General features: G+C 48.9%; 1 protein-coding gene across 2 annotated transcripts in view; it reads right to left on the bottom strand.

Annotated features, from left to right (window-relative positions):
* Positions 1-20587, bottom strand: part of LOC123754901 (trehalase) — a 306276-nt gene that overhangs the window by 10513 nt on the left and 275176 nt on the right. For both annotated transcript variants that reach the window (XM_069332919.1, XM_069332918.1), the window contains exons 10-11: positions 13138-13263; positions 12319-12529 (exon numbers count right to left, since the gene is read on the bottom strand). In XM_069332919.1, the coding sequence (XP_069189020.1) occupies positions 12319-12529; positions 13138-13263 (337 nt within the window). The remainder of the gene's footprint in view (positions 1-12318; positions 12530-13137; positions 13264-20587) is intronic.

Below are 20587 nucleotides of genomic sequence, written 5' to 3'. Positions count from 1 at the left end.
AACGAGGCCCAGGTCCGAACCCGGGACAGAAACAGATGGAAAACCTCCAGATCACCAGGAAACCAAACTCGGCGATCTGGAAAGAACCATCCCCTGGCGAGCAGACAAGCAGACTGACTGGGAGCCCACACCAGCCAGTCGTCGAGGTAGGCCAGACACCGAATCTCAGACTCAGACATGGCACTAAGATCCGGTAAAGATGCAAAAAGTATACCAAGTGCCCATTACAAAATAGGGAAGGCAATAAAAACAGCAAACCTGAAGCCCCCCCCACCAACCGTGCTAGTCCCAGAAAAACTGGAGAGGAACGTGCCAAGAAGTGACCTGGAGGTCCAGGGCCACCATCCATGCACCCGGCCCCAACAGAATCCGAACAGGAGACAACAGTCCTCCGAGGAGGGCATAGGATCCAGGGCGCAGACTGAAGAAGTCCAGAAGAACTGCAGACGGGAAAAGCTCATGACTGCAAAGAGCAGACGAGAACCCCAGAAGGATGGGGCGGATCGACTACGCCCCACGCACCCACGAAGAGGAAATGACGAGGCACAGGGGAAGAAGCCCACCCCGCCAGCTCTGAACCACCCCAAGGGAAAGAAGCCGTCCTCCGATGCCAGCAGAGGCCGGAAGACAACCCAAAGCGCCCACCAACAGCGGGACCATGCGAGAGGCAACAGAGCAAGCTGCTCCCCCAGCGCCCAGTCAACAGAGAAGGGAACAGAAACCCTTCCGAAAGAAAAAGTACACGACCTAAGTCATGAGGAGAGACTACGGGAATTAAACCACACTTCGCTGGAAGACGAAGAGTGAGGGGAGACCTGATCACCACATTCAAGATACCCAAGGGAATCGACAGGGTTGATAAGGACAGGCTATGTAACACAAGGGGCACACGCACTAGGGGACACAGGAGGAAACTGAGTACCCAAAAGAGCCACAGAGATAGATTTTTTTTTTTTTTTTTTTTTTTAGTGTCAGAATGGTAACGGGAAAGCACTAGGAAGTAATGTGGTAACTCCACACACAAGTAACAAGGCTGACCCCCATACAATGTCACATGTAAACATGACAGAGCCCAATAGGCACAGGAACCTGTACACCTGTTGATAGACGGTTGAGAGGCGGGACCAAATAGCCAGAGCTCAACCCCCGCAAGCACAACTAGGTGAGGACAAATATTGTAAAAGTACAAGTCGCCGACTAGTGGGCAGAGAGCACCACGCCGGCCAGGCAAAGAAGGCACAAAACTGCATCAAAAGGCCCACCTCGACAGCAAAACCGCAAAGTCCCAGCACAACCTCAACATGTGCCAAGACCGAAAAAGATCAGTCTGCAAGCCAGGAAGACCCCGGAACCCCAGAAGGCAGAACCGGGTCACACGAGGAAACAAAGTCCCCTGAACCCACAAAAGGGGCCCAAGAGGAAGAAACCTCCAGAACAAAACCAAGGAACCCAAAGGAACCCAGAATCGAACCAGGGGGAGCCCAAACCACCACATTTGCCAGCGGAATACACCACTGAAAGGCAAAGCACAGCCCCCAGCAGAACCCCCTGGGAAAACGGTCCCAACAGACCGAAAACTGAGGGACAAGGTGTGGGAGCAAGCATACCAGCCAGGGGCACTGAGCCTAAACCCAAAGGCTCAGACCCAAAACAGAAAAATTGGAAAAAACCCGTTGTAAAATCAACACCCAAACGTTCCCAGAGAAACAGGCAACGGCAAGAAAACACCAGAAAAACAAAGAAACGACAACAGGAGAACAAAAACCCTGAAAAAATTTGAAAACTCACCCGAGACGCTCGCTCGCACACCCAGACGCATGTAAACAAACCGCAACGCCGCCCTGGTGGCCACGCCGTGAAACCGGCAGACGAAAATGGCCGCCAGCAGGGGCTGTGACTGACGCTAAATATACAAAAACACGCCAGCAAATGTGGGAAGCGAGGAGACTGGATGGGCGAAAAACGTCGCCCAACAGCAGAAAAACCCCGGCAGGGGCAAAACCGCCCCAGAACTGCTAGTAGGTATCCCCCACAGCCCCGGGAACCAACAACAGAGGCCCCGGGGCAGAGCCGTCTTCCAAGCCCGCCGCCCTTAAAGAAAAGCAAGAGTCCATGGGAAAGGCAACAAGAAAGGGCCGGTGGTAAGACCCAGAAGCCTTGGCAGGAGGCACAGGCTCAAACCTCCGTCCCCAACCCGAACGGGGCAGCCCCCGAAAACCGCCCGAGTCTCTGCCGCAACTAAATCCCGCCCCGACCCCGAAACCCGCAGACGATCCGAAGCCGGGAACATGGAGTGAAAGGGGCGAACAGCACCTAACCAACCGGGGCGGCCTCGGGGCATTCGAGTGGGAAACCAACCTAGCATGTTGCAGCAACCAAACCAAGCTTGCAACACGGATGCCGCCTGTACTCTGAACAGTAATAACATCAGGAGAGTACTGGAGAACAAGCAGAGAATCTCTCGCAAGACTCCGGGTCAAGGTGTCAGTGACCCAACAGGCAGCATGACGGAGGTAAAAATGGCGACTGTCACCCGGAGACAAGGGAACAGCAACCAACAATCCCGTACAAGACGGGTTGGAACCCGGAAGACACATTCAATGGTCCCCCGAGCCCAGACAGGGGTTTCCAGGGCCCGTAGGGTAACAACTACGGGAAGCCCGGGCAAGGTGTTGCTAACCGGTTAAGAAACCCAAACATAACAAGAGGGTAGATTATAGCACTGAAAACCCCTGAGACGTGTACAATCACAGGGGCCTAGCAGAGGGCCGCCAAACACTACCAGTGGAACTATAACCACCTTAGGCAGACCCCCACCAGGCATGAAAAATTAAAAACAAAAGAAAAACCCCGCAAAAGTACACCGTCTCCAGAGGCAACAGAAACCGGCCGCCGCTTAGGTGGCAGGCTGCGCAACACCTTAACGCCCTAACCAGCACAATACCAATCCCTACCCAGGGCCAAACAAGGGCCCCAAGCCCCAGCTGGCCCCAAGGGCGAGGCAAATGCCGAGCAGCAAGAACCTCTACGGGAATGGTTCCCGAACGCCCCAGGGAAGATATCCCTGTTACGCAAGGGCAGTACTCACAGGGCGCTTAAGGAAGTCAGCCACTAAGCACATGCAGCCCAGGCACTGATGAAGTACTCCTGGCCACCGCACAACACAACACACGGCAGTGAACGCCACACAAGGCAAACACCGCCTAGGAAACTGAGGCCAGAGAAGCGTCAATCCCGGTTGACATTAGCGAATGAACTGGAGCTTGGCAGCCGGCGCGGTAGGTCCGGGGCTCCCCCCTCCCCCTCCCGGGGCGGGGAGGGCTGCGCGGACAATCAGTGCGGCAGTAAAGTGTGATGTTTGCTTGTTTGCTTGTTTCCTTGTGATTGTAGGGAGTTTCTACCTCTATGTTCGGTTTTTGTTTTAGTTTTTACCATGTGGGGATTGTTTTGTTATGCCTACCTTTCTGGGTGCCTAACCCCGGTCGATGGCAGATAAGGAAAACCCCCAACCATATGGGGTTTTCCAGGGCCATTGCTCCCTGAAACCTCTCTGAAGGGGCCAGGTTCTGGCGCTGGTCCCTGGTAGGTCTGAACTCCTTAGCTAATGTCCCGGTCTAATATAACATACATTAACCCGATAAGCTCCAGGGAGCCGTAGGGGTTCCCCACAGAAACACACACAAAAACCACCAACCGGGAGGGAGGGATGCAGGGGAGCCTCTGGGTCTCACCCAGAAAATTGCATTTCATTTCATTCAACGCTGGTTTTCTGGGGGAAGCCCCTTCAGCTCCCCGGAGTTACTTACCAAAAGACGAAAACAAGAGGGACTTAGCCGGGATGCGGTCAGCACTTGCCCCTCAGTGTGAAGTCGAGACAACTGGCTGCAACCACCGATCCAAAGCGACACAGGCCCGACTAGGCCATGGAACACTGACCAGGTAGCGTGCAGCCAGGACCCTGTTCTACCACCAAAAACCCTGCGCCCGAATGTCACCCCAAGACATGTTACCAAAGACGGCAGCAACAGCAGCAAATTTATGAATATTGTAGGCACGGGGATAGACCACAGGCTGCCTAAACAGAATAACCCTGTTGACAACCTGGGAAACCCAAACCCTGGAACAGGGAAAAAGGGAGACCGGATCAACCCAAAGTGTTCCCTGGACACAGACGCCGTGGCGCGCAAATAATGACGGAAAGTCGCAACTGGACACAAAACATGATGCACCCCCGGCCTGACCAATCAGCCATCAACAACCCCAAGGACCTCTCCGGAAAGCAGTTGTCTCATTCTTCACCAGAAAAGGAGATGGCTGTAAATGAACAAACCTGTTACCAGAGCCAAAAGAACAGAAACCCTTGCACTGGAGAAGAGCATGGAGCTCCCCAACCCAACCCCCCAGAGGCCAATGCCAACAGGAAATGAGGAGAGACAATCCTGAACCAAAGGGGCCACTACAAACCGAGGTGAAGAGAGATAAGAGAGCACCTTGTCCAACGACCAGGATGGCTCAAGCGGCACAAGAGCAGGCCGGAGATGAAACAACGCCCGAGACAGCTTGCAAAATTGCGCAGAAGTGATATCAATGGCGAAAGCAAGCTGCAGCGGCTTCGCCAGCGCTGCACAATACGAGGCAATAGTATTCAGCATAAGATGACAGTCCTGAAACAGCCACGAGAGAAAGGACAAGACAACCTGAACAGAAAGTGAAGTAACCCTACGAAGAGACAAAAAGAAATGGAAGGACCACGTGGAAACTTCATACTGCCGCCGAGACGAAGCCCGTAGGTGGGACACCATTAACAAAGCCACCTGATCACCATACAGATGGTGAGAGACCTGAGTCAAAAAGACCAAATGCGAAGACTTGAGGAGAAGATCGAACCAGCCACATAACGGACCTGACCGATCTGCTGAAAGAGGCGGAGCCATGGGAAAACCCCTGGGTTCGAGCACCGAGCAAGCAGCGCCTGAAACCAAGGTTGAGCCAGCAACCAAGGGGGAAAAAAGACTACTCTCCCCTTGTAAGTCTCCAAGCAAGCCAGGACCTGAAGCAACAGCAGAACCAGGGGAAAAAGGTACAGGGAACCCCACCTTGACCAGTCCTGCTAAAAGTCATCGACTTTAATGGCCTCGTAGTCGGAGAAGCCTAGACCATGCCGACGTGAAGAGGTCCACCTCCAGGAACCCGTATGTCTGGCAGAGCCACCTAAATGAGTCGGCATCAACCGTCCATTCTGTGGACAGGCGAATGATATGAGACAGGCCAACCACCAGGACGTTGGACACCCCACCAAATGTAAACAGCCAGGAGAGTCAAACTCCGAGAACTCAGCAGACAAGCTGGTTGCTTTGGACCCGAAGCGACCAGCCCCAAAGAGCCAAGCACCGCATCGAACCCCCTCAGTTCAGGCAATGAACCACCGGGTAGCAGTCTGAATGGAGCTTGACCATCGATCCTTGAGTGACCCGAACCCTCCAAAGCGACATCCACACCGCCACAAACTCCCGCACTGTGCTGTGGACCCGATGGAAGGATGGACCCCACTGCCCCTGGCTGGCCTGGTGAGCCCTGATCACAAAGCCCTAGCCAAGAGATGACGCTTCCATGAACACATCAAGAGAGGACTGGGATAGGCACCAAGGCACTGAACCCCGAAAATCCCAAAGAGGAAACCGGCGACGGAAGGCCCCCAGAGACCAAACCCAGCGGTTGTGAGAGGCGGAAGTGATGTCCCCGAAGGAATCAGAACAGACGACGAAGCCAAACCCAACCAGGCGGGCAGTTCATCACTTTAAAGTTCAGGCTCTCACACAAACCCTCAAGCAACTGCTGAGTGACCCAGGAGGCCCCCCAAAAATAAGTGAAAGCGGGAATGCAGCCGAAGCAGAAACTCCAAAGGGAGAGACAAGCAAGTGGTCCAAGAGTCCCACACAACCCCCTAAACTGCGCTAGTCTCAAAACCTTCTAAACCCTGCCCCAACCCTGAAGCCCTCAGATGCATCAGAGCCAGAAGCAGGGAAAAGGAGGACTATAGTAAACCACAGCAGGGAAAGAACAAGGGGAGTACGGACTGAATCAAGGTTGAAGCGACCAACACCCCCAAGTCCAAGTCACTATAAGCAAACCGGGGCAGCATCGGGGCTTCCGGGGTAGCAATCAACCTAGCACGTTTCAGCAAGCATGCATCTAGCATGCAACACCTGAGCCGTGTGCACCCGAAAAAAGTTATCAGTGGACTGGGTGAAATGAGTCAAAAACAAGCAAGAATTCTCACAGGACTCTGGGTCGAAGGTGTCACCGACCCAACAGGCAACATGATGGAGGCAAAAACAGTGAGAGTCACCCTGAGACCAGGGGACAGAGCAACCCTCAAACTCACTCAAGGCGAGAGGAGACCCAAGGAGTTGTATCCATCGGACCCCTTTCGCCCCCACGGGGTTTCCCAGGGCCCCTTAGACTGGTATTGTTAAGCGGTAAGCCCAGGCAGGGTACTACGTACCAGGGCCCAAGTCTACCAAACAAACTGCTAAAAGCTGAATCCCTGGGACGAGTCCACTCCGGGGACATAGCTGGGAGTACCACCAAGAAACACAGATATATAAAATCTAAGTCATAGACAGGGGGCAATGAACCAAAAGGCAGATACCCCACCAGGCAGGAAAACAAAAACAAAAGAAAAAACCCGCAAGAGGACAACGTACCCAGGCAGAACAGAGCCGGTCGCTATGATAGGTGATAACTAGCTGTGCAGTATCCCCATGCCCCTACCAGTGCAAACTACCCCTTACCCTAAGGTAAACAAGGGAGGAGGAAAACCCCCAGCACACTCAGATTGGTCAATCACCAAGCAGCAAAAGACCAAAAGAGGTAGACCCCAAGGTGACTTGAGGAAGATAACTCCAAGGGCAGGGTGGAGCTGCACAGACAGTGGTGCATCAATGTGGTGATGTCATGCTTGTTTGCTTGTTTTTCTTTGAAAAGTTCTGTCCACTCGTTTGCCTTTTAGTAGTACAGTGGTACCTCGAATAACGAATTTAATCCGTTCCGGTGCCGTCGTCATCATGCGAAATGGTCGTCATGCAAAAAGAATGTCCCCATTGACATTAATGGTAATCAAATTAATCCGTTCTACCACCGAAAAACATCAATATGATATTCGATGTTTTAAATAATGGAGCAGCCTACCATACATACATCGCACAAACCTTTATGACATTTTTCTTTCTTCAAATTTGTTAAATATTTATTTTTCATTTGTCTTATAGCAAAAGGTTTGTTCAGTGGTTGGCAGGTAGGCTGCTCCATGTTTCTTACATAAAAAAACCAGCGTTGAATGTAATGAAACGCCATTTTCTGGGTGAGACCCGGAGGCTCCCTGGAGCTATACCAGGCTGAAATGCTAATGTCAAACTTTGGCATCAGTAATGTGTATGGAGTTCTAGGGCCTACCGGGGACCACGGCCAGAACCTGGCCCCCTCAGAGAGGCAAGAGGAGCAATGGCCTATAGAAACCCCCGTGTGGTTGGAAGCATTCTATGTCTGCCATCGACCGGGTCAAGCATCCAGAAAGGTAAGCATTCCAAAACAAACCCCTATTCTGGTTAAAACTGCTATCAAAAGCCAAACTTGTGGATAGAACTCCCCAACAGAAAATAAGCAAACTAGTATGATGTCACATGTCACCATGCCGCTGTCTGCACAGCTCCCCCCTCCCCGGGAGAGGGAAGGGGGAGCCCCAGACCTCTCACGCTGGCTATCCACCCATCAATTCTGAGGCTGGATGTCAAAACACGCAAAAAAAACGCCGATCGGAGGGAGGGAGGGTTGCTGGGTCTCACCCAGAAAATGGCGTTTCATCACATTCAACACTGGTTTTCTGGGGGGAGCCCCATCGGCTTTCCAGTAGTTAACTACCCACAGAGGAAGGTCAAAAGGATGGAACCGGGAGGCGGTCACCACTCACCCCTCACCACGCACCCCTCAATGGATGCAAGATAACTGGCTGCAAACGCCAACCCAAGGCGACACAGCCCCGAAAGGGCCTGGGAACAACACGAGACAACAAGCAGCTAGTATGCACCCTGTATGAACACCTAAAGATCCGTGCCCGAATGACAGCAATGACACGCCGCCAAGATGGCAGCAAGAGCAGCGAAGCCATGAACACCATCGGCACGGGGAAAGAACACAGGCAGGCTAGCCGCAATAACACGGCGGACAACCCGGGACACCTTCACCCACGAACAGGGAAGAACGGAACCGGATCAACTCAAAGCGCACCCCGGACATAGAGGCCACAGCACGCAAATAACAGCAGAGGGCCGCCACTGAACACAAAACACGACGCACCCCCGGCCCGACCAACCAAGCACCAACAAACCAAGGAACCCTCCGGAACGCAGCAGCCCCATCCCGCGCCAGAAAAGATGGAGAGGGCTGCCACCAAACAACCAAAATGCCAAGACCGAAGGAGCAGAAACCAGCCCAGCGATCCGACCCCCAGAGGCAATGCCAACAGGAAAAAGAGCTGTCGAGAAACAAACCTGAACCAAAGGGGCACCACCAACCAAGGAAAAGACAGAGCACGCTGACCAGAGACCAGGACGGTGCAAGCAGCGCACGAACAGGCCGGACGTGAAACAATGCACAAGACAGCGTACTAATGATGCAGAAGCAACACCAAGACCGAAAGCAAGCCGAAGTGGCTCCACCAGCGCCACTCGAAATGAGGCGACAGTATGTGGCAAGACGACGGCCCCCAACCCCCACCAGAAAAACAAAGCCGACGCTAACAACCGCAGCCACCTAAGAAGGGACAGGAGGAAAAGGAAGGACCGCCAAAATACCCCATACTGCCGCCAAGAAGAAGCACACAGGTGGGACACCAACAACGAAGCCACCAGACCACCAACCGGAGGCGAGACACGCAAGGCAGAACGTAATCAACCCCTACAAGGCTCAACCAAGCCCAGGAAGAGGCGGAGCCGCGGGAAGATCTCGGGCGCGACCACCAAAGAAACCCAAGCCGGCAAATAAGAAGATGGAACGTCTGCCGAACAGAAAGCTCCCCAATGCGAGCAAGCCCGCCAGGATATCAGAAACAACGTTATATATAATATATCCAGACGTTATATATATATATATATATATCCTATATACAGACGTTATATATAAGTATCTACATGTTTTGTTCACCATAACTGTTCAACTAAGCCGGTATAATGCCCAAAGAGCATAGTGGCCACCCCTACCAACATGACAAATTATGCAGATGTTGCCACACCCATCACCAAAATGGCTTCTCCCCCAACTCCTTTTGCTGTTATTACACTGTATATACATATTATATATAAGTATCTACATTCGTGTTCACCATAACAAACCACTAAGTTGGTATGCTGAGTGGCAGTGGCAGCCCCCCACTAGCTGCCACTCCCTCTCTCCCTCACCTCACCTGACTCGCCACCATTCTCTTCCCACCATACTGTATTTGCTTTTATATACAGACGTTATATAAGTATCTACATGTTTTGTTTACCATAACAAATAACTAAGCTGGTATAGTGAGTCCAGACAGTAAAAGGTGGTCACACAGAGTCAGCAGAAAATTCTACCTCCCTCCTTCCACACCAAGATTACTCCCCTCCCACTACAGCACTAATTATTAATAAATAAATAAATAAATGTTTATTCAGGTAAGGTACATACATACAAGAGATTTTTACAAAAATTGCTAGGCTTATAGATAGAGCTAGTACATACAATGCCTAAAGCCACTATTACGCAAAGCGTTTCGGGCAGGAAAAACATTTAAGACTAAAACTTAATTCTAATTGAGTTTAAAGTATAAAATGTGTTGAGAACAAATAAAAATAAAAATAAGAAAGGGGGGAACATGGCTGAAAAAGCAGCACAAATATAATTAGGTCGACAAACGGCGGTGCTTAAAAAAAAAAGACATGGGTTGACAATACAGGGGTAAGGTAGGTTACCGGGAATTTATTAGGTAGTGCTTTGTTTTTATCTTAAATTGGTTGAGAGAGGTACAGTCTTTAACATGATTGGGAAGGTCATTCCACATTCTGGGTCCCTTGATTTGTAGAGCATTTCTAGTTTGATTAAGTCGTACTCTTGGAATATCAAAACTGTATTTGATTCTGGTGTGGTGCTCATGGGTTCTGTTACAACCTTCAATGAAGCTTTTGAGGTCAGGATTGGCATTACAGTTCAGCATTTTATATATGTATAATACACATGAGAGAATGTGCAGTGACTTAATGTCTAACATATTCAGAGATTTGAGTAGGGGTACCGAGTGATGTCTGGGGCTAGAGTTGGATATTGTCCTAATAGCAGCTTTGTGTTGAGTAATTAGAGGACGTAAATGATTTTGGGTATTAGAACCCCAAGCACAAATACCATAGTTGAGATATGGATAGATGAGGGAGTAATAGAGCGTCACCAGGGCAGGGCGGGGTACATAATATCTGATCTTAGAAAGAATGCCAACAGTTTTTGAAACATTTTTTTATATATTTAGAATCACAACAATCCTGCTATTATCAGAATTCTGGTCATTTTTATCACAGTCAGGGGTCTTCTGTAATAATATCATTGCTAAATAATAGCATGAACATGTATATTGTTCATTGTATTGTATGTACTAGCTCTATTTATAAATTCATCAATATTTGTATCACCCCTTGTATGTATGTACTTTACCTGAAAAAACATTTGAATTTGAATTTGAATTATTATGGCATTTTTAGGCGATGCTGTGGTCACAAGCTGAACAGCAGTGCTGTAAGCTCATGCTGCATGTGTCAGGCTTGGTGGCTCACTCAATACTGAGGCCCTCACACCTGGGAATTTCACCCACGATTTAAAAAAAATGGAATCTGTTTACAAGAGCCCTGATGAAGGTGAGGTGAACCCCGTGTATCCGCGGGCCGTTTAAATCTTGTGTAGTACTCCAATACATCATATGATGGGATGCGCAATTTATAGCAAGTCACTCAACCCATCATATGATGTGTTGCGCAACTTAAGGGTTAAGGTAAAGGTAAGGTAAGTCTTATCTTTCTTTACCCTGGTCAATGGCAATTATGACATACTTTAAATGTAAAGTGCTCATAGGCCATTGCTCCCTGTGCTTTTCTGAGGGGCCCAGGTTCTGGCTCATGGTCCTCGGTAGGCATAAGGACTCCTGTGACTGACAACCCCAAACTACTAGAGCACATATCAGTTCAGATAGCTTCAGGGAGCTGACAAGACTCACCACAGAAAATAACATAAAACTCGCAAGACTAAACCGCGGCCAACAAGCAGCCTGGGAGAAACATCATTGTGCCCAAATGCAGCTTAGTAATGTGAAAACTGTGTCAACCACGATGCGCTCCACCGGCCAAAAACACTCCCAAACCCCTGGTAAGACAGAAAGTGCAAGATCCCTAGCACACCATAAAGGAGAAGACCACCCCAAGTGAGGAAGCCCCTTAATGGAAGTGTTCCCTTGAATGCCCCAGGGAAAAGAACCTTGACCACACAAGGGTAGTACTTACAAAGTGCAAAGGGAAGAAAACCCTGAGCTCATGCAGCTCCGGTACACTATAACTCCAGGCTCATGCATACTTCTGTGCAAAACACTGCCAAAAAGACAAGAAAGCACCACTGAAAAATGGGACAGAGAAGCCAAAGCAATATGCGACTGCAAGGTAAGCACATCAGTAAATAACTGAAGTTGGTTGACCCTGCCTTCCCGGGCCGGCTTTTCCCCTCCCACAATGAGGAAGAAGATGGAGCTAACTAGTGGGGGGTTAGTTTCACAAAGTTTTGGTTGTTTCTTTTATTTTTGTGAGTTCTTTGACATTTTTGGGGGCTTTTGGTCTCATTTTTAAACCATGAAGTGCTTTGTTTTGGTTAGCCTATCTTTCTGGATGCTTTCCTGGTGATGGAGAAGATGATAACCTTTAAATGTAAAGTGATCATAGGCCATTGCTACCTGCACCTCTCTGAGGGGAACACGTTCTGTCTCATGGTCTTCAGTAGGCAAAAAAGAACTCTGCAACTGATGACACTAGGTAGTATGGCATATAATCAGTGACGATAGCTTCAGGGAGCCGATGAGGCTCCACACAGAAAAATAAATATGTTTGAAATATTTACTTGATAAATGTTTCAATAACCAACTAACCAGTAAATGATACCAATGCCCTGTTGAAGCAAGAGATTTGTATTTTTCCTCTGTTAAATAAATAGTATAATCATTTTTAAATGTATGATACTGATTTCATGCATCTCATTAATGCCTACCTTCTCAAACATGGCATGAGGATCTGACTGCTGGTATGCTTCCCAATTAGTTCTAATCCATTTCTCAGCCAATTTGAAGGACAAACTATCAGCTTCATGATGGATAGACCGAGCTTCATACAGCCCCATAATGATTAAGTGCTGCAGAGGTGCCCATGCATTAGGAAAATCCCACTGCTGACCACTTTTCTCAAGTGAGGTTGGCACACCACTGTAGAGGAAGATTAGATCAATATTGATATTATGGTAGTTTATATATCTGATTATGTAAGCTCAGAAAAACATGAAAGGAGCAACTAATCGTTGCCAGAATGTGTCTCTTTCTTCAAATCCACAGTAATCTATCATCTTTCTAATAAACATCAATGACCTATAAAATAACACCCAACAACCAAAGCTAATACTGAGTGCTGATGATACAACCTTCATCTTCTTAAGTAACACAGTAAATATTGAATTTAAAGAAGATACACATGTAGTTGACAACTAACAAACTCACCCTCCAAATTGATAAGACGTACTAAATATTAAATAATAATAAATTTGTCACCTGAAGAGACTGAATAACGAGCTACATTGAATTTAAGAGCAAAACAGAATGGAAATTTAAAGGCCTACATGAGCAATAAACTGAGCTTTGCCATATTACAAAAATGAATAACAAATATATAAAACTGTCCATATTCTCTAAACTCTGATATTATGTACAGTACCTCCCACAGCACTGATTACTCTCTAGTATTTTCTCATCTATTATAATAATGTCAAATGACATTTTAGTATCTATTAAGGCCAGAAAAAGAAACAATTAGTACATACCTTTTATACTCAAGCACACCTATTTTCTTTAGGTATTGGATGACATTCTCAATTGTGTGAGCACGGGAGTCCTCTTGGCCAAAGCAGCCACTCCAGATGGGATGGATATTCGACAAATAGAAGTGCCTTTAAAAGACACACAAGTTAAAATGGTGCTGGACACATATTAGTAAAAATAGTTGCTATTGTGCACTTTTACAGAACCTTATTTACTCTAAGTGTCTTTCTGAGAAGACTCACTTGCTTACTCCTCAAAGTTCAATTCAGCTGTCAAATGGGGAGAAAATTATGCATATGCCCAGAGCCACAAGGTAATTTTCAAGCATTCCTGCAGGGGTCATAATTGTACTAGGTGGAATTATAACTCTGACAATAATCCCAATTTTCAATATCTATCCACCAACTAGTTTCTAAAATATTATCTTTGTAATATGTCAACTTACAACATCAGACAACAAATCTGAAATACCAACCCGAAAGTGTCAAACAGCTTCACATACATTAACCCTTAAACTGTACAAAACCTCATATAATGTGTGACATTGAACTCAGTTTTTAAAATTTTCTGAAACTCTTTCAAATATTTTGTGAATAATCTTCTAGGCAAATGCTCCAACTTTGCCTAAATGATACCAGTGTAACTTGAAAAACAAGAATATAAAAAATAATTATAAAAATTGAATATTGAAAAACAAGCGTTGAATGTAATGAAACGCTATTTTCTGGGCGAGACCCGGAGGCTCCTCGGAGCTTATCCAGGCTGATATGCTAATGTCAAACTTTGGCATCAGTCATGTGTATGGAGTTCTATGGGCCTACTGGAGACCACAAGCCAGAACCTGGCCCCCTCAGAGAGGCAAGCTGAGCAATGACCTATAGAAACCCCCGTGTGGTTGGAAGCATTCTATGTCTACCATCGACCGGGTCAGTTTTTAAAATTTTCTGAAACTCTTTCAAATATTTTGTGAATAATCTTCTAGGCAAATGCTCCAACTTTGCCTAAATGATACCAGTGTAACTTGAAAAACAAGAATATAAAAAATAATTATAAAAATTGAATATTGAAAAACAAGCGTTGAATGTAATGAAACGCTATTTTCTGGGCGAGACCCGGAGGCTCCTCGGAGCTTATCCAGGCTGATATGCTAATGTCAAACTTTGGCATCAGTCATGTGTATGGAGTTCTATGGGCCTACTGGAGACCACAAGCCAGAACCTGGCCCCCTCAGAGAGGCAAGCTGAGCAATGACCTATAGAAACCCCCGTGTGGTTGGAAGCATTCTATGTCTACCATCGACCGGGTCAGGCACCCAGAAAGGTAAGTGTCCCAAAACAAACCCCTATTCTGGCGAAAATTGCTACCACAAGCCGAACAAGTGGATAGAACTCCCCTAAAATAAAGGAGCAAACAATCATGACGTCACACGTCGCCTCGCCACTGTCCGCGCAGTTCCCCCCTCCCCGGGAGGGGGAAGGGGGAAGCCCCAGACCCATCACGCCCGCTATCCACCTCCAGTTCTGAGGCTGAATGTCAAAAAACGTGAAAAACCCACTGACCGGAGGGAGGGAGGGATGCCGAGGAGCCTCCGGGACTCACCCAGAAAATGGCGTTTCATTACATTCAACGCTGGTTTTCTGGGGGGAGCTTCTTCAGCTCCCTGGAGCTAACTCCCTACAGAGAAAAGTAAAGGGACCTACCCGGGGGGCAGTCGCCGCTCACTCCTCAACTCCAAGTCGAGACAAACGGCTGCAACTGCCGATCTAAAGCGACACAGATCCGACTAGGCCCAGGAACGTGCACTAGATAACGAGCAGCCTGGACCCTGCTTGACCGCGAAAAATCCGCGCCCGAATGACAGCTCAAGACATGTTGTCAAAAACAGAGGCAAGAGCCACGAACTTGCGAACATGGACACGGGAAGAGACCCCAGGCTGGCTAGCTGTAATAATCCTGCAGACAAACCGAGAGCCCCGCACCCGCAAAACAGGGAAGTTAGGAAACCGGATCAACCCACAGCGCGACCCAGGACACAGAAGCCGTGGCGCGCAATGAACGGTGGAGGGCCGCCACCGGACACCAAACAGGATGCACCCCTGGCCAAAACAACCAAGCATCAACAACCCAAAGACCCCTCCGGAAAGCAGCCATCTCATTCTCCGCCAAAAAGAAGGAGATTGCCGCAATGAACAACCCCATCGCCATGATTAAAGGCGCAGGAGTTTTCTGCTACTTCCCCTCCGCCGGAGGAGAGGAGGAAGGTTACCAACCCGACCCCCAGAGGCCAAGGCCAACAGAAAAAGAGCCTAGGAGGAACAAACCAGAACCGAAGGGGCCACAACAAACCGAGGAGAAGATAAGAGCACTCTGTCCAATGACCAGGACCGTTCAGGTGGCGCATGAGCAGGCCGGAGGTGAAACAACATCCGAGACAGCATGCTAAATGGAGCAGAAGTAACCTCAATACCGAAAGCAAGCTGAAGCAGCTCCGCCAACGCCGCACAATATGAGGCGACAGTATGTGGCAAATGACAGCCCCGAACCCCCAAAAGAGAAGGACAAGACCACGCCAACAAAACACAGAACTGAAGAAGGGACAGAAGGAAAAAGGAAGGACCGCCAAAATCCCCCACACTGCCGCCAAGAAAAAGAACGCAGGTGGGACACCATCAACGAAGCCACCAGACCAACAGAAAGTGAGAGACCCGAGGCAGAGCCGAACCAGCCCTGCCATGGACCAAACGAGCAGAGAAGAGGCGGAGCCGCGGGAAGATCTCAGGTGCGATCACCGAGCAGGAAGAGCCGGAAAACCGAGCTGACAAAGAAGGAGGTGGAACGTCTGCCGGACAAAAAGTCCCAACACCAGCGAGCACGCCAGGAGGTCTGAGACCACGGCCCTGACTGAGTCCCTAGGAAAAGGAACCCGCGAGACGCAGAAAAAGCCAACAGGCAGGGAAAGCCAGGAACCAGAAAACCAAACTTGGCAATCGGAGCCAAAAGGCACAGCACCAACTGCCAATGCAACCATGGACATCCACAATAAAAAACTAGAAAGCCGTCTCCAAGGAGTGCTGGACCAACTGGGCTGTGGTGGGTACGCGGGCCCACGGGCCGCAGCAAGCAACAGCCCGGTGGACCAACTCCCACAAGTCAAGCCCAACCACGGGCCGGGCTTGGGGAGAAGAACTCCCAAAACCCCATCAAGCAGACGATGAGAAGGAAGCTGCACGACATTGGGAGACAGAAGAACCAGAAAGAACAACACTACAGCAAGCAAAACCCCTCGGTGGAAGGAGAGGGTAGATAAAGATGTCCCAGGGGACACAGGAGGAACAGATGCCCAAAGAGCAGGAGAGACCACAGAGGACTAGTGTCAGGAAGAGGAGACAAATAGAAAGCAGGAGGAAGGGATGAGCTGGAGGCCAACACCCCCCCCCCCCCACAGCGTCAAATAGAGAGACGACAGAGCCCAACAGGCTCAGGAAGCAGCATAGAAGTCGAATGGAATGACAGGCGAGAGGAGAGACAAAAAAACCTGAATGCAACTCCCGTAAACACAACTAGGCGAGCACAACAAGGTAAGCACAGAAGCCACGCATATGGCAGGTGAGCGACAGAGGAGCAGGACGAAAGAGCGAAAAGCACAACCCCTCAAGCACAACGAGGTGAGGACAACCAGGGGAGTACAGAGAAGACAACAAACCTGGAAGGGCTAAGCCAGGTACTGCAAGGCAGGCAAGGAATGAGTGACCCAGAGAAGACAAGCTTAACAATTAGCACAGACAAACACACAAGGCCCCAGGAGGAAAACACGCAAGGGCCAAACAAAACGCCACAACCAAACCCCAACACTCGCCCTCGGTAACAAAACCGAATCAAAATGGCACCTCATAACATCCAAACACAGGACAACTGTACCTCATAACAGTCACCACCACCACCGTACCACATAACCTGTGGAAGTGGGGCCCCGGGACTAACTCAAGCATGGGTCGGACATGCATACGAGTGGTACTGGATGGGTACAATGAGGAGCTGTCCCAGCATGGGCCAAGAAACCCCCTGCAGGCACCTGTGTCCTGCCATTCTCACGTTCACCCGCCAAAAACCACGGATCGACGCCTGGCTGAAAGACACCAGATCACATAAACTCACCTGCAGAACGGAGGCACGAACGTGTTACGACACAACGTAGCCGAGAAGATGCCGGGAGCACCGTCAGGAGAAGAAGCCCCGAGTTGCACAAGCAGAAGGGGAGGGGAGAGGCAAAAGAGGCACCCCACACCCATAACACGGGGAAAACCCCAGCGTCTGCTCCATAACTGCAACCCAGAACACCCCAGTAGCTACGGGGTAAGGACTGATGAAGCGAGAAGAACGAGAGGCGAAGCACCCGAGAGAAAAGGCCGCAAAACACGAGCGCTCGTGCACACCACCCAGACCAAAACAAACTCCCACAGCGCACGCGCACAACCCGCTTGGCGGGAAGGTGCCCAAAAGGACTACTGCACAAGTAGCATAAACAGCCTGTGACCCGAGGGATGGGCGCAGGGGCAGAAACAGCCCAGCGGACGGGACCAGGAGTGAAAACAGGAAGCAGCGGCATACATATCTGGTGAATGTGAGGAAGACAAGGAACGAACTAGCAACCCAATTGGGCTACAAGTACCCCAAACAGGCACCCCGGATAAGAAGTATGTAAAGAAAACGAACAGTGCCGAGACCAAGGACAGAGATAAACACAGAAACAAAAGAGCGAGACAGGACCGAAAACCCAGAATAAACCTGGAAGGGAACCAACAAGCCCTGAAAAGACCGGAGGGAAGCCACACTGAAAGACACCAGACGTTCCAACAATACGGGAAGTAGCGAAAATCTTCATGAACCTTCGAGAACACCCACAAACAAGCAGAAACCACGAAGGCTCATAAAAGCACACTCGCACCCAAGACCAAAAGTCATGCAGAACCTCCAAAAAGAAAAGGGGAACATGACAGGGAAGTCCCGTCCCAAGAAGAGAGGTGAAAAAACTGCAAAGAGCACCCACGAACAGGAGGGAACCAACGGACTCAAGGAACAAGGAACCGAGCCTGGGGAGGGGCCGACGTCCAACTAATCATACGAGGAGGGGGAAGGAAAACCCACACTCCCCATAACCGCAAGCCCCACTCGAAGGGAAGAACAACCCCGGAGAGGACCAACGGGGCCCGGGGCCCTCCAGGCAGCCCCTCCCCAGCCCCGGGAACCCACACATCAGGCCCCAGGGCCGAGCCGTCCCCCCAAAGCCCCGGCCTCAAGATAAACCGGGGCAGCCACAAAAAATACCAAGGAAGGGAGCCCACTGACAGACTCAAACAACATGGCTGCAGGAACAGGCTTGAATGCCCCAGTTGCTACCCTGGAAGGGGAATTCCCTGAGACCCCCCCGAGTCTCAAAACCATCGAAACCCCGCCCCGACCCCGAACCCACGGACAGTAAGGATCCGGATGCAGGGAGGAGGGGGGGTGGACACAAGGGGGCGTGGATGGAAACCGAAGCAACCAACACCCCCAAGTCCTGTCACCAAAACGGGGCAGCCTCGAGGGTTCCGGGGAGCAACAACCTAGAGCGTTGCCCAACCGAAACACGATGCGCAACGCCCATGCTGCCTGCATCCCACTTAGTCAGCAAGCCACAAACAAGCAGCAAAACTCGTAGGGCTCCGGGTCGAAGGTGCCACCGACCCCACAGGCAGCAGATGGAGGCAAAACAGTGAGTCACCCTGAGACAAGGGGACAGAGCAACCCTCGAACTCACACAAAGCGACGGGGGACCCCGGGGTCACATCCATCGGACCCACGCGTCCCCATGGGGATTCCCAGAGTACTGAGCGTTTACTTGAAGAGGACTCGTGCACAGGTAAACACAGTTTAATGTTTCACAATGTGTGAAACATTAAACGAAAAGTTCCAAAGTGTGTTTGTACAAAATGAAATCTTCAGGGAACCAGATACAATAAGAATTCCAGAGAACAACATAGAGGTGTCTAGAGACGAAGTGGAAAATATGCTCAAGGAGCTAAATAAGAACAAAGCAGTTGGTCCAGATGGAGTTTCACCATGGGTTCTGAGAGAATGTGCGCCTGAGCTCAGCATTCCTCTTCAACTGATTTTTCAGGCATCCCTGTATACAGTTGTAGCTGATGTGTGGAAAAAGGCTAACATAGTTCCAATCAACAAAAGTGGAAGCAGGAAAGACCCCCTTAATTATAGACCGGTATCATTGACAAGTGTAATACAGTATCCACTCAATTTAACGGCCTCTTTTATACCGATCTGCCGGTATTAACGACCGGTTTGGGAGACCGGTATCTGGAGCCTGCTATACCGGTCTGCGGTCGATATTACCGACGGTCGGTATTGGGTTTGTTGTGGCATCAGCGTCCCCTCACATGGCGACCAGGCCACCGACCTGGATCGTCCAGAGTCATATATTACATCTTAATTTTCTTTTAAAATGATTCACTTTAATGAAGAAAATTGTAAATTATTATTAATAAAATATTTTGAAACAGTTTTTATTAAGCAAAAGTCTTTGTTTTCTTATTAAATACCTTTTATAGTATAGGCACTAGGTATTTTTTTTCCCACGGACCTAGAATGTACTCCACCGGGCCATGTGTTCCCATTGTTCACTGTGAACTCGCGCGGCTAGCTTCAATTGTGAAGGATATTACTGTACTGTAATTGTGATCTTCTTTTTAATTTACAAAATGCCAAAAGTTACCCAAAGGAAGCGCCTGACGGTTGCACAGAAGCTGGAGTTAATTAAGAAACTTGATAAAGGATATTCTCATGCACGAGCAGCAGCAGAGTTTAACATCGGGAAAAGTACAGTAAGTGACATCAAGAAACAGAAGGATACTCTATTAAAATATGCCTGAAAATAAGTGTACATACAGTATGTACCCTGTATACAATATAAACAATATAAAACAAGCGCTGCAGAGGATGACGTAATCTTCACAGCTTCGTAATCTTCAGCTTCATTAAAAGTAAGTCAATTTACCAATTTTATTATAGTATTACAAGATATTAATTGTTTTTTTTCAACAAAAGCTACATATTAGTCTCTGCAAATGTATATTCTATCATCAGCAGAGAATAGGTGAGCTCAAAATATTTCGTCTTGGCTAGCTCTCAGTGACAAGGCTCGATCGCCATTGTTATGGCATGGCCGCCACAGCCTGTGTTGTAACATTAAAAATACATTACCTGCACTGTTCAGGGTAAATCAAAACATATCTCTAAAATATTATTGAGAAAATATTAACTTACTGATTGATACATTAGAATAGGTGAGCTCAAAATATTTCGTCTTGGCTAGCTCTCAGTGACAAGGCTCGATCACCATTGTTATGGCATGGCCGCCACAGCCTGTGTTGTAACATTAAAAATACATTACCTGCACTG

This window comes from Procambarus clarkii, chromosome 28 (genome assembly GCF_040958095.1).
Source record: "Procambarus clarkii isolate CNS0578487 chromosome 28, FALCON_Pclarkii_2.0, whole genome shotgun sequence".
Taxonomy (NCBI): domain Eukaryota; kingdom Metazoa; phylum Arthropoda; class Malacostraca; order Decapoda; family Cambaridae; genus Procambarus; species Procambarus clarkii.
The sequence above is the reverse complement of the archived record's forward strand: the minus strand, read 5'-3'. Positions and strand labels throughout refer to the sequence as shown.